At 53.8% G+C, this 14,901-nt stretch overlaps 1 protein-coding gene across 4 annotated transcripts in view; it reads right to left on the bottom strand.

The window, feature by feature from the left end:
- Positions 1 to 14,901, bottom strand: part of LOC140386630 (SH2B adapter protein 2) — a 262,836-nt gene that overhangs the window by 96,410 nt on the left and 151,525 nt on the right. For all 4 annotated transcript variants that reach the window (XM_072469121.1, XM_072469120.1, XM_072469124.1 and 1 more), the window contains one exon: positions 10,398 to 10,499. In XM_072469121.1, the coding sequence (XP_072325222.1) occupies positions 10,398 to 10,499 (102 nt within the window). The remainder of the gene's footprint in view (positions 1 to 10,397; positions 10,500 to 14,901) is intronic.

Genomic DNA, 14,901 nt, shown 5'->3' with positions numbered 1-14,901 from the left:
ATTTATCATGGCCAATCCACCTAACCTGCACACCTTTGGACTGTGGGAGGAAACCGGAGAACCCGGAGGAAACCCACGCACACACGGGGAGAACGTGCAGACTCCACACAGACAGTGACCCAAGCCGGGAATCGAACCTGGGACCCTGGAGCTGTGAAGCAACTGTGCTTACCACTGTGCTGCCATGCTGCCCCGAGGAGCTTCCCACCTTTGTGCTAGGTATGACTCCAGACAGTAGGGTGTCCCCAACCACCATTTCAAGTGAATATCGTGTGTTAAACTTGTGACAGAAAAAAGGAAGAAATACATTTAAAAATGTGAATTTCAAAGTTAAACAAGCTGGAGTGTTAAAAACAGCTGGAAGTATGTTATTAAAATGTTCAACCCAAGTACTTTAATTAAGGCTGTTGCAACTTTAAAAATCATTTCAGTGGTTTCTTTACACTGATTGTGGATAAAAGATTGAGATTGCAAAAATATTCTTCCCATCAGGGACCACTAAATGCAGCACTAATTGTTCCTTGCCAGGAAATCGAGCAGACTCTTAATTATAAACAGCCAAAGTCAGGAAATCCTTGCCTGAAGCCAATTACGGTGCTCCTGGTAGGATAGTGTCTGACTGTACATACGCAGACACACACAAGCAGAAATTCTTATTCTACACTTTACAAAAGGTTCCACTGACAACTCGAATGGATCGGTCAGTGGATAACTGGGTCATATGGTCCAAACACACTCAGATTTATTCCCTGATGTTACCGAGTTAGATATCTGAGTGGGTGCCACTGGAGGGTTATGCAATTGGCCCCAGTATCCCTGAGTTACGAATAGCCCAGTGTGCATATAATCAGAGCCTTGATGACATTGCAGATAGAACATTGATCAAATGTTGATGTAATGCAAAATAATAATAATAATCTTTATTATTGTCACAAGTAGGCTTACATTGACACTGTAATGACGTTACTGTGAAAAGCCCCTAGTCGCCACATTCCGGCACCTGTTCGGATATACCAAGGGAGAAGTCAGAATGTCCAAATTACCTAATAGCACGTCTTTCGGGACTTGAGAGAGGAAACTGGAGCACCCGGAGGAAAACCACGCAGACACGGGAGAACGTGCAGACTCCACACAGAGAGTGACCCAAGCAGGGCATCGAACCTGGGACATTGGCGCAGGCTGTCATTGTATTGACAATGGGCGGGATTCTCCCCTACCCGGCGGGGCGGGGGGTTCCGGCGTAATGGAACGGCGGGAACAACTCCGGCGTCGGGCCGCCCCAAATATGCGGACGTCTCCGCACCTTTAGGGTCCAAGCCCTCACCTTGAGGGGCTAGGCCCGCGTCGGAGTGGTTTCCGCTCCACCGGCTGGCGGGAAAGGCCTTTGGCGCCACGGCAGCCGGCGCCGAAAGGTCTTCGCCGGGCGATGCATGCGCGGGAGCGTCAGCGGCTGCTGACGTCATCCCATACTGAAGACCATGACGAAGGCAGATGAAAAAGAGTGCCCCCACGGCACAGGCCCGCCCGCGGATCGGTGGGCCCCGATCGCGGGCCAGGCCACCGTGGGGGCACCCCCCCGGAGCCTGCCCGCGCCGCCTTGTCCCGCCGTTCAAAAGGTGGTTTAATCCACGCCGGCGGGAGTGGGTTGACAGCGGCGGGACTTCGGCCCATCGCGGGCCGGAGAATCGCTGGGGGTGGGCCCGCCGACTGGCGCTGTGCGATTCCCGCCCCCGCCGACCGGCGCGGCGCGATTCCCGCACCCGCCGAACGGCGCGGCGCGATTCCCGCCCCCGCCGGATCTCTGGTGGCGGAGAATTCGGGACACGGCAGGGGCGGGATTCACGCCAGCCCCCGGCGATTCCCCGACCTGGTGGGGGGTCGGAGAATCGCGCCCATCTCCGACCCCCCCACCGGGTCGGAGAATCGCCGGGGGCTGGCGTGAATCCCGCCCCTGCTGTGTCCCGAATTCTCCGCCACCAGAGATTCGGCGGGGGCGGGAATCGAGGTGAGGGCTTGGCCCCTAAAGGCGCGGAGACTTCCGCACCTTTGGGGCGGCCCGACGCCGGAGTGGTTCCCGCCACTCCATTCACCGGAACCCCCTGCCCTGCCGGGTAGGGGAGAATCGCGCCCATGGTTTTGACCTGGGGGTGTAGAACCATCCTTCTGCATGGGGTGAATTTGATAGAACACCCTATCAACTTTGCGTTTGTAAATTATCCAACAGGAATTGTGAGTATATATAATGTGTCTCTCTGCACACTGAAGGAGATGTGTTATGGGAAAGCGATCCAGTTAGAGATCTCTGCGAGCACTGAGGGTTGTTACTGTGTGCTAGGAGGCAATGAAGAATTTGTTGAGATATAACAGGAGATCACATATGTATCTATAACTAGTCAATCTCTGTGGTGTCAATCAAGAGGAGTCAATAGCCTCAGGTAAAGTGAGCCAATGGGAGAGCACCTATAGCTATTATTCAACCCTCATTTTAAATCATATAATGGGTCATTATTGTGTCCTTATTTTTTAAATATAAAACTTTGATTTTATGTTAATCTTTGAGTAGCAATATTTTAGCAGAGAAGCAGACTTGGTTGGAGCGATCCAGAATTAGCTCAGTGGCAGGAAGCAAGTGGGCGTTCTCGTGACTGGAAGGCTCTTTCCAATGTGGTTGTATTGGGTTCGGTGCTGGTTCCCTTGCTGTTCATGGAAAAGAAACAATGATTTGGACTTGAATGTAGGGGACACGATTTAGAAGTTTGCAGATGATGCAAAAATTGGCGTTGGGCTTGATAATGAGAAAGAAAACTGTAGCTGCCGGAAAATATCAATCGATTAGTCAGATGGTCAGCACAGTGGAAAATGGAGCTCAGTTCAGAGAAGTGAGAGATGATGCATTTGGGAAAGGCTAACAATGCAAGGGAACACACAATAAATGGTAGGTTACTGTGAGAAGTGTAGAAGAACAGACAGACCTTGGAGTGCATGTCCGCAAATCCCTGAACGTAGCTGGACAAGTAGATAAGGTAGCCGTACTCTCTCCGCACCTTTAGGGGCTAAGTACGAGATATTTGCCTTCATTAGTCAAGGGCTAGAATACAGAGCTGTTAAGTTATGCTGGAACTGTATAAAACACTAGTTAGGCCCCAGCTAGCGTACTGCATACAGTTCTGCTCACTCCACTGTAGGAAAGATGTGATTGCATTAGAGGGGGTACATTCTAAGCAGCTGAAATGAGAAAAGGAAAAGGCTTGACTAATGTGAGGGTTGAAATAGCATGGAGTGTGTGAACATGACGAGAAATGTGTGGTGCAATTAATGTAGGTTAGTGAAGTGTAATGGGGAGGGGAGTCTTTTGAGTGCTGTGAGTCTTGAGACTAGTGAGGTTGTAAAATGATGCAACTGGGAACAGGGAGTAAGAGTATCCTCATCTTAACACTGCTTGTCAGATCTTATATTTCTTTGGAAGTTACAGCACTGTCCTGGGAGCAAGGTTCTGGCTAGTCACATGCTCCACAATTTCTACCCACTGTTTCCTAAGTTGATGCTGAGAGGGTTTCCTATTCCCAGAGTGGAAGAGGATCTTACTCCTCTCTCCACTGTCAGCAGCTCCAAAGTGGCACAGGAAGTCCTCACTTAAAGTTATGATTGCATTCCTGACAATCACCACTTTAAATGAAACTCTTTTAAGTAAAGCATGGTTTTCTAAAGGAATCAGTGTTAAAGCCAGAGTTAGGTTCCTGAAGGCAATGTTTTCCTGGAAAAAACAAGGTAAAAGTTGAAACTGGTACTGTACCAGCAAAGACATTTGAAAACAGTACAGTGCAGTGTCTGTACACTATGGAGAATTCTTTAAAAAAAAAACAAAGTCCACAGATTCCTCAACTAATACAGGGTACATTTAAAAAAAAAGTTCAAAAATTTTACATTAGTATGGAGTGGGGTGGTGGGGTTCTTGAAAATGCATCAAAAAACATTCTCCGACCCCCCGCCGGGTCGGAGAATCGCCGGGGGGCGGTGTGAATCCCGCCCCCGCTGGCTGCCGAATTGTCAGGCGCCGGGGTTTTGGCGGGGACGGGACTCTGGCTCCAGGGGGTGCCCCCACGGCAGCCTGGCCTGCGATCAGGGCCCACCGATCCGCGGGCGGGCCTGTGCCGTGGGGGCACTCTTTTCCTCCGCACCGGCCGCTGTCAACCTCCACCATGGCCGGTGCAGAGAAGAACCCCCCTGCGCATACGCTGGGGTGACACCAGCACACGCTGGCACTCCCGCGCATGCGGTGGAGGCCCTTTGGCGCCGGTTGGCATGACGCCAAGCACTTCCATGCCGGCTGGCGCAGCGCCAAACGCTCCGGCGCCGGCCTAGCCCCTGAAGGTGCGGAGGATTCCGCACGTTCGGGGCGGCCCAATGCCAGAGTGATTCACGCTACTCCTCAGCGCCAGAGTGGCCCACCCTGCCGGTTCACGGAGAATCCCACCATTGTTTCCCGAACATAGGGAATCAGGGGGTTGGATAGGGTGGACAGTGAGAGCCTTCTCCCGCGGATGGATATGGCTGGCACGAGGGGACATAACTTTAAACTGAGGGGTAATAGATATAGGACAGAGGTCAGAGATAGGTTCTTTACGCAAAGAGTAGTGAGGCCGTGGAATGTCCTACCTGCTACAGTAGTGAACTCGCCAACATTGAGGACATTTAAAAGTTTATTGGATAAACATATGGATGATAATGGCATAGTGTAGGTTAGATGGCTTTTGTTTCGGTGCAACATCGTGGGCCGAAGGGCCTGTATTGCGCTGTATTGTTCTATGTTCTATGTTCTATAGAGACAGGGCAAAGTAGTGCTGATCACAAGTTAGACACCACATCGAATCACTGGGCCTTGGCGCACTATGATATAATCATTTCCCAACTCATACTTTAAAACAGGGAAGACAGCACTCTGAATAATAAAATCCCGACATAAAAAATAAAGCCCTTTGAAACAAAACCATTTTAAAATGAGGCATTTCAGTATTGAAAAATCATGGTGCTCTGTTGCTTCGGGCACCTCCTCATTCAGAACGCTCTCCCTATCTGCAGCAATACGAAGTCTTACAACACCAGGTTAAAGTCCAACAGGTTTGTTTCGATGTCACTAGCTTTCGGAGCGCTGCTCCTTCCTCAGGTGAATGAAGAGGTCTGTTCCAGAAACACATATATAGACAAATTCAAAGATGCCAAACAATGCTTGGAATGCGAGCATTAGCAGGTGATTAAATCTTTACAGATCCAGAGATGGGGTAACCCCAGGTTAAAGAGGTGTGAATTGTACCAAGCCAGGACAGTTGGTAGGATTTCGCAGGCCAGATGGTGGGGGATGAATGTAATGCGACATGAATCCCAGGTCCCGGTTGAGGCCGCACTCATGTGTGCGGAACTTGGCTATAAGTTTCTGCTCGGCAATTCTGCGTTGTCGCGGGTCCTGAAGGCTGCCTTGGAGAACGCTTACCCGGAGATCAGAGGCTGAATGCCCTTGACTGCTGAAGTGTTCCCCGACTGGAAGGAAACATTCCTGCCTGGTGATTGTTGCGCGATGTCCGTTCATTCGTTGTCGCAGCGTCTGCATGGTCTCGCCAATGTACCATGCTTCGGGACATCCTTTCCTGCAGCGTATGAGGTAGACAACGTTGGCCGAGTCGCACGAGTATGTACCGCGTATCTGGTGGGTGGTGTTCTCACGTGTAATAGTGGTATCCATGTCGATGATCTGGCACGTCTTGCAGAGATTGCCATGACAGGGTTGTGTGGTGTCGAGGTCACTGTTCTGAAGACTGGGTAGTTTGCTGCAAACAATGGTTCGTTTGAGGTTGCGCGGTTGTTTGAAGGCAAGTAGTGGGGGTGTGGGGATGACCTTGGCAAGATGTTCATCGTCATCAATGACGTGTTGAAGGCTGTGAAGAAGATGACGTAGTTTCTCCGCTCCGGGGAAGTACTGGACGACGAAGGGTATTCTGTCGGATGTGTCCCATGTTTGTCTTCTGAGGAGGTCGGTCCAGTTTTTCGCTGTGGCGCGTTGGAACTGTCGATCGATGAGTCGAGTGCCATATCCCGTTCGTACGAGGGCATCTTTCAACGTCTGTAGATGTCTGTTACGCTCCTCCTCGTCTGAGCAGATCCTGTGTATACGGAGCGCTTGTCCATAGGGGATGGCTTCTTTAATGTGTTTAGGGTGGAAGCTGGAGAAGTGGAGCATCATGAGGTTATCCGTGGGTTTGCGGTAAAGCGAAGTGCTGAGGTGACTGTCCTTGATGGAGACAAGTGTGTCCAAGAATGCAACTGATTTTGGAGAGTAGTCCATGGTGAGTCTGATGGTTGGATGGAACTTATTAATGTCATCGTGTAGTCGTTTCAGTGATTCTTCGCCGTGGGTCCAAAGGAAAAAAATGTCATCGATGTATCTGGTGTATAACATCGGTTGAAGGTCCTGTGCGGTGAGTAGGTCCTGTTCAAACTTGTGCATGAAGATGTTGGCGTATTGGGGTGCGAATTTGGTCCCCATGGCTGTTCCGTGCGTCTGGATGAAGAACTTGTTGTCGAAGGTGAAGACGTTGTGATCCAGAATGAAGCGGATGAGTTGCAGAATTGCATCTGGAGATTGGCAGTTGTCGGTGTTGAGTACTGAGGCTGTTGCAGCAATGCCGTCGTCATGGGGGATGCTGGTGTAGAGTGCCGAGACGTCCATTGTGACGAGGAATGTTCCTGGTTCAACTGGTCCATGGGTGCTGAGTTTCTGTAGGAAGTCCGTCGTGTCGCGACAGAAGCTGGGTGTACCTTGTACGATGGGTTTCAAGATGCCCTCGATGTAGCCAGAGAGGTTCTCACACAGGGTCCCATTGCCAGAAACGATAGGGCGGCCTGGTGTGTTGGCCTTATGTATTTTCGGGAGGCAGTAGAGATCTCCAATGCGGGGAGTACGTGGGATGAGAGCACGTAGGGTGCTCTGAAGATCTGGATCCAAGGTCTTGATCAGTCTGTTAAGTTGGCGGATGTGTTCCTTGGTCGGATCTGCGGGTAACTGTCTGTAGTGTTCTTGGTTGTTCAGTTGTCGGTATACTTCTTTGCAGTAGTCCGTTCTGTTCAGTACGACAGTGGCCCCCCCTTTGTCTGCTGGTTTGATGACGATGCTGCGGTTGGTCTTGAGAGCGCGGATGGCATTGCGTTGTGCTTGGGTGACGTTCGGGGCTGTCTTGTGAATGCGACTGATGAATCTGGCATTGACACGACTCCTGACGGCTTGAGCATACATGTCGAGTCTAGGGCAGCGGCCTTCCGGAGGGGTCCAATTCGACTCTTTCCTCTTCGGTTGCCGCACCGCAGATCTCTCGGTCTGCTGTTCCGGTTCATTGGTAGTCTGCTTGGGTTCGCTGTTGGCCTCTTAGGGTCTGTGGAAGAATTCCCGGAGCCTCATTCGCCTGATGAATTCCTCCGTGTCTGCCGCGAGACTGATGGGGTCCATTTTGGTGGTGGTGCAGAAATTGAGCCCTCTGCTGAGGACTTCGATTTCGTCTGGTTGAAGGGTGTGGTCTGACAAGTTGACAATAGATTTCCCTGTATTGTTTTCTACTGTGACACCGGGGCTGGCTTGGTTGCTGCCGGTGGTGATGCCAAGTTTCTCAAGCTTTCTGTTCTTGGTATGCATATAGGTGGCATAGTATTGTTGTCTCATCTGTTTGGCGGTGTTCCGCAGCTGGTCTGCTGCGTCCTGAGCGCAAGTTGAGAATATGGCCTCTATCTTGGTTTCCAGGTTGCGTCGTCTGCTGTAGAGCTGGCGGACGAGGTGGTTGAGGAGTGTGAGAGAGGTGCGACGGCAGAGTCTCTCAGCGAAGTCTGTGTTGTAGGTCGACTTGAGTGGGTTTGTGATCTGTAGCCCTTTCGGGATCTTGTCTGCTTTCTTGCATCTTTGTAGAAACTTAATGTCAGTGTCTATATGCGCGATCTTCCTGGAGATCCTCTCCACTTTGAGCCGGCAGTTTGCGGTGTCGATGGTAGCCATGATGTGGAGATGCCGGCGATCCAACGCCGGCATCTCCACATCATATCTGCAGCAAGACCACACCTACTTTTAAAAATATCACACGTGCCCGATATCTGTGCACTCTCACATCCGAAAGAGATTCCAGTTACCATCAGACTTCGTGGCTGTTCAGCTATAAATGTATAACTCAAGTGCAGGTACCAGCAGAAAATACAATTGGAAAAGCATCATGGTGCAGCGTGCCATTGACATCCAGGAGACCTTGCTTCTGGGATCTCCCCGGCTCGCCATGCCTTGCGGGATTCAACGCGACCTCGCGAGGTGCTGCGATGTGAATCCTGCCCATAGTGGGCAGGATCGCTTTTTCGCAAATCTGCATATTAGAGCGAGGCAGTAAGCCTTACTCTAATGTGCAGATTCCCCAGGTACCTGAGGCTTTAGGATTCAATTCCTTCACCTTTGAGACCTCAGGCAAGCATTGGTCCCCAATTTGGAATGGAGTTTCCTCGGGGATCGGAGGCCCCCAGCTGCATGCCCTTTGGGATGGGTGGTGCCCTGGGTACTGTGGCAGTGCCAGATTGGCACCCTGGCAGTGCCAATGTGCCCAGGTCACATTGCCAGCTGGCATGGGCACTGGCAGGTTGACACGCGTGCGATCAGGCGGGGATTTCTCGCCGTTGGGAGAGAGGGAGATGACCCTCCCACATTGTGTTCAGACTGGGGTGGATATCTTGAGGATTGTTTCCAGGGGCCTTGGAGATCAGAGCGCCATTTAAAAATGGTGTCCTGGGGCGTCATTCTCCGACCCCCTGCCGGGTTGGAGAATCGCCGGAGGCTGCTGTGAATCCCGCCCCCGCCGGTTGCCGAAGTCTCCGGTACCGGATATTCGGCGGGGGCGGGAATCGGGCCGCGCCGGTTGGCGGGCCCCCCCGCTGGATTCTCCGGCCCGGATGGGCCGAAGTTCCGCCGATAAATTGCCTGTCCCGCCGGCGTGGATTAAACCACCTTTTGAACGGCGGGACAAGGCGGCGCGGGCGGGCTCCGGGGTCCTGGGGGGGGCGATCTGGCCCAGGGGGGTGCCCCCACGGTGGCCTGGCCCGCGATCGGGGCCCACCGATCCGCGGGCGGGCCTGTGCCGTGGGGGCACTCTTTCCCTTCCGCCTCCGCCACGGTCTCCACCATGGCGGAGACGGAAGAGACTCCCTCCACTGAGCATGCGTGGGAAACTGTCAGCGGCCGCTGACGCTCCCGCGCATACGCCGCCCCGAGATGTCATTTCCGCGCCAGATGGCGGGGCAACAAAGGCCGTTTCCGCCAGCTGGCGGGGCGGAAATTCCTCCGGCGTCGGCCTAGCCCCTCAATGTTGGGGCTCGGCCCCCAAAGATGTGGAGCATTCCGCACCTTTGGGGCGGCGCGATGCCTGTCTGATTGGCGCCGTTTTGGGCGCCAGTTGGCGGACATCGCGCAGTTTGGGGAGAATTTCGCCCCTTGGCGCGGAAATGACATCTCGGGGCGGCGTATGCGCGGGAGCGTCAGCGGCCGCTGACAGTTTCCCGCGCATGCGCAGTGGAGGGAGTCTCTTCCGTCTCCGCCATGGTGGAGACCGTGGCGGAGGCGGAAGGGAAAGAGTGCCCCCACGGCACAGGCCCGCCCGCGGATCGGTGGGCCCCGATCGCGGGCCAGGCCACCGTGGGGGCACCCCCCGGGGCCAGATCGCCCCGCGCCCCCACCAGGACCCCGGAGCCCACCCACGCCGCCTTGTCCCTCCGTTCAAAAGGTGGTTTAATCCACGCCGGCGGGACAGGCAATTTATCGGCAGGACTTCGGCCCACCCGGGCCGGAGAATCCAGCGGGGGGGAGCCCGCCAACCGGCGCGGCCCGATTCCCGCCCCCGCCGAATATCCGGTACCGGAGACTTCGGCAACCGGCGGGGGCAGGATTCACGGCAGCCCCCAGCGATTCTCCAACCCGGCGGTGTTCCGGCGAGCGGAACTCCCCACTGCACAAATGGGGCTACGTGAGGCCTCGGGCGTGCATTCCCCATTCAAGCCCTGCGTTGAAAAGCCACGTGTTTTTCGGCTCTTCGGCACTGGGAAACATGCGGCTAAATGTGCTGACAAGGAGACTTTGTTCCCTTTTCGGAGAATCGCGCCCACAATGATGTAAATATACATTGAATAATAAATATAATAATAATAATCGCTTATTGTCACAAGTAGGTTTCAATGAAGTTCCAGTGAAAAGCCCCTAAAGGGGCTGAAAGAAAAGTTCCTGAACAATAATAAGAGGAATCAATACTTATACGTTGATCAACAATAAAAGATGTGCATTGTTACATGTGGCTAATTGCACAATCACCCTTTACCCAACATCCCACACACACCTTCAGCACAAATGTGTTGTCTTTATCCGGCATTTCCAGTGGCATTGTGGTCCTGACCTTGATGATTGCTGATAGTGGGATGCTGACTCTGGGCTTTGTAGACTGTTAAAGAAAGGATCGGGTTATTGCATGTCACTGATTACATCAAAACATCCGACAAAATTCAGACGTTGGCCAAACAATCTTTCTCTAGGTGGTCCTCATGATATTGTAGTAAAGATCACCCAGACTGCCTGAAGGGAGAGTAAATCCCTGTCTGGTCAAATTAACATTTCAGACATTGCACGTTTCATTCACATCCATGCCGTGTTTCTCGGTCTCTTTCGTCACTTCCCGGCTGCCCGGCCAGCTTTGTGACTGAAAGATTTTTGATTAACAAAGGAGTCAAGGGGGTTACAGGGAGATAGCAGTGTCATAATACACACCAGTATATCATGGTGCAGACACACACACTGATGGACACACAGCAAGACCAATCAACACACACAACACCGCAGCCAATCACCAGTTAGAGCACACTCACTATAAAGACAGGGGGCATCAGAGTTCCCGCTCATTCGGGATGCAGCCTCTCAGAAGGACGGAGCTTACAGCTGACAGCACAGATCCTCACCATGTGCATAGACTGGTTCGGACAGGCATAGGTCTTTAGTTTAATCTAACATCGTGTGAACCCACAGTGAAAGTATGTTCAACAGTTTCTAACTTAATAAAATAGTGTTGCACTATTTTAAGTGTTGGTGGCCTGTATGTGTTCCACGGATCCAGAGCACCCAACACATCAAGCAGGAAAGTGGAATTCTGAATGATCTTACTGAATGGTGGAGAAGGCTCGAGTAGCCAAGTGGCCTCCCCCTACTCATATCTCCTCCGTCCTTGTGGTCATGCAGATTACCCCTGAAATCTCTGCCGTTTCCACCAGTGTCACTGTGTATCCTGTCAGAGAGGAGCACCTACTGATCCTTTCGCCTGTCAATAGCCAGAAAGCAGCCTCACTGAGCTGATACCTGTGACAGGCAGTTAGTCCATACACAATGGAAAAGCAAATTGAGCTGAATGTCAGATGGGGTCTGATTCACCTTCACTGCCCATGAAGAATCTACACTGCAGAGTGGGAAAGCAGTGGGAACTGCATGATACCCAATCACTGCCACCTTCAGCGCTTTACTCTTTCAGGAGGATCTCTAACTATTATTTCTCCATCTTCACGTAGTGTAATGGCCTTTCATAAAACTTCTCATTCATAATCTAGTTGGAATGAACATAAAAATAAATATTGTTCCCTACGCATGTGTTTGATTTTTCTCTGCTACTCAATTCTGTTGTGGTATAAGTGAGATGTAATGTTGTCATCCAAGGATTGAAGAATCTGGGGTGTGATTTAACTCATCACATCTGACTTGGTGACGCAATGAGGCCGTTTAATTTGCGACGCTCGAAACGCCTCACGAGATCTAACAAGATATTGCGAGACGTCACAACCTGGATCTCGCCCTAGCTGGGAGAGATCTAGATTAACATATTTAAATGAGTCATTCGATTCATGTCTAATATGTCTACACCGTAACCTCCTGAGGCCCGAAACCCATGAACCAGTGTAACGGCATCTGGGCAGATATCCCAGGACATTGGAGGCCTCCGGGTGGTCGGACTCTGGGCAGGGTGGTACCCTAGCACCCCTGCTGGCACCCGGGCCCATTGGCACTGCCATCTGAGCATTCTGGCCAGTTGCCCAGCCACAAAGGCCACCAGCTGTCCACCCCCTATGCTGCAGAGTCTGACTGCCCAGCACTGTGTACTTTCTGTCTCTCGACCCCCCTCCCCACCAGGAGAAGGCGGTGCATAACCACATAGAGAGAGGGAGATGGCCAGAGCGGGACCACCGGACCTGTGGAGCAGCGGGCAATGGATCTGGTCAGTGGGCCCGGAGAGAGGGCAGTTGCCGAGGCGGAGGTTCGCATTGCGGTGTCCCTATGGCACGTGTGGCATGGCAGCACCCCACATCTCCCACACCAACACACTCATCACCCCCACACCATCCCGTCAAAACTCTCATGACACCCCCATACAACCCACCTCTTCGACACCACCCAAACCCGCAATCCAATAACGCTCCATGTCTTGTGCCTTGCAGGATCACCTGGCGATGAGGCTGGCCCTTCTGGTATCCCCCGCCCCAAGCCCAAGCAGATTCCACTGACGAGATGGCAATGGATAACGAAGGGAGACCCCAAATGTCAGCCCAAGACACCCTGGAGCAGAGCACCAGTCCAGGGATGACTTCCCGTCACAGCTGTCTCCGACACCCTCCACCATCCCAGAGACACTCACATCGGTTGGGCACTTTAGTGAAGAGGCTCCTGGGACACTGTCTGATGCGCTCCACACACATGCTGCGATACATCAAGTGAAGGTGGAAACCCCCGAGGGGGCAGATGGTCAGAGGGCGGTCGACCCCAGGGACTAGTTGCCGTCACTGGAAAGGGCAGTCCCATTGATAATGGAGAGGCAGACACAGAGCCAGAACTACATGAGGCATTGTCAGCAACCATCCAGAGCCTGCAGGTGCAGTTGGAGGAGTCTAACCGCCCGCAGGGCAGGAGCAGGTGCCAACGATGCATGTCACCCAGGTCAACACTGAACAGGTGGAGTCCATGGTGGAGGCCTTGAGGGCGAGGGTCACAGCCATGGATCAAGATGTCCAAGGCCTGGGACACTCTGTGCGGTGTGCTAAAGCAGATGACAGGGCGGTCCTGTCACAGGCAGCCATGTACATGGGCCACCTGGACATTTCAACGGCACTCCAGAGCTTGGCCCAGCCACAACGGGTCATGGATGCAGGCATCAACGGCATTCCTCGAGCACTGGGTGACCTGAGCCAGTCATAGAGGGAGGTGGTCCACTCCCGGTGCCCCATGGCCGCAAGCATTGAGATTCCGGTCAAGACAAGAGCGGGCCTCCAGGACTGGCAGCGCCAGGTGGAGGGGGAGTCCCAGAGCTCACTCCAGCCACACCCCTGTCCTAAATGGTGGCCTGGAGGCCTATGGGCACCCTGAGGGAGGAGGAGGTGATGAGACCCTGCCAGTGACCCCCGCAGGCAGGTGCTGGAAACCACAGCGGCTCAGACTCCACCCCCACCCCCCTTGTCCCTGGTGCATCCGATCGGCAAAGTGTGGGTAAAACCATGCCACCTGGGACACTCGAGAGACTGCCGGGCCTGTCCAGGCCCAGTTGCTCTAAAGGACGGGGGTCAAAGGGGAGCCAGGCCGCAGGGTGTGATTCGCAGTACGCCGCCTCCATCCCTGATGTACGGCCTGGGGAACTACCGAGACAGAGCATTAGGGCCCATAGGCCAGAAAGTTAGACATCAGTTAAGTTGGCATGGGTGCAGCACCCAGGATAGCGTTACTTGTTAGGGCATAAACCTGTAGAAGCTTGTTCACCTATTCACAATAAACATTGTTCACAAACATTCCAACCTCGATGCTCTGTCTGAAGGCTGTGATGGATGGGCTGAGATGGCTGTCAAGGGGCGCTGAGGGAGTAGGGATAGGTGGCCGTTGGAGATAGATATGGGCCAGCGCCATGGCCTGCACAACCACGGGCCACGGGGGGCAGCCAGTGGGGTGCGCAGCAAGATGGTCTCGGCAACGGCCTGCACACCCCTATCCCGGGGGTCACCCCCGATTCCACGGCACATCCACTGGTCAACCCCCGCTACTCCCCCCGGCCATGGCAGATGCCCCCTCCCGGCAGTCCAGCCAGCGGCAGGACCGGCAGCTCACAGGCATACCTCTGGGAACATGTCCGACATCCTCTCTCTCCCTCATCAGCCACGGTGCTTGTTTCCAGATTTTAGATCCCATAAGTGAACCTCGCCGTCGGTATTTCCTCCTTGTGCAGCCGGAACATCGCGGGAGACCCGGAGAATACCATGGCGGGCCTGTTAATGATATGCCAACAGCGTTAACTGTACAATTTGCATGCCCACTCTGGCATGTGGCCTAGAATGCATTCATGCCACTGTGGAGGCACCGGAGCATGGCATTCCATTGGCGCCTGGCGCTGGCCTCGATTATCGGCTCACCCATCCGCCGGGTCGGAGAATGGCCGTTGGCCGCCGTGAATCCCGCCCCCGCCCCCGCCGAAGTCTCCGGTACCGGAGATTGGGCGGGGGCGGGAATCGGGCCGCGCCGGTTGGCGGGACCCCCCGCTCAATTCTCCGGCCCGGGTGGGCCGAAGTCCCGCCCAGAAATTGCCTGTCCCGCCGGCGTAAATCGAAGCTGGTATTTACCGGCGGGACCAGGCGGCGTGGGCGGGCTCCGGGGTCCTGGGGGAGGCGCGGGGCGATCTGACCCCGGGGGGTGCCCCCACGGTGGCCTGGCCCGCGATCGGGGCCCACCGATCCGCGGGCGGGCCTGTGCCATGGGGGCACTCTTTCCCTTCCGCCTCCGCCATGGTCTCCACCATGGCGGAGGAGGAAGTGACTCTCCCCACTGCGCAT

This window comes from Scyliorhinus torazame, chromosome 12 (assembly GCF_047496885.1).
Source record: "Scyliorhinus torazame isolate Kashiwa2021f chromosome 12, sScyTor2.1, whole genome shotgun sequence".
NCBI classification, from domain to species: domain Eukaryota; kingdom Metazoa; phylum Chordata; class Chondrichthyes; order Carcharhiniformes; family Scyliorhinidae; genus Scyliorhinus; species Scyliorhinus torazame.
Note: the sequence above shows the minus strand (reverse complement) of the source record. Positions and strands in the feature narration are given on the sequence as shown.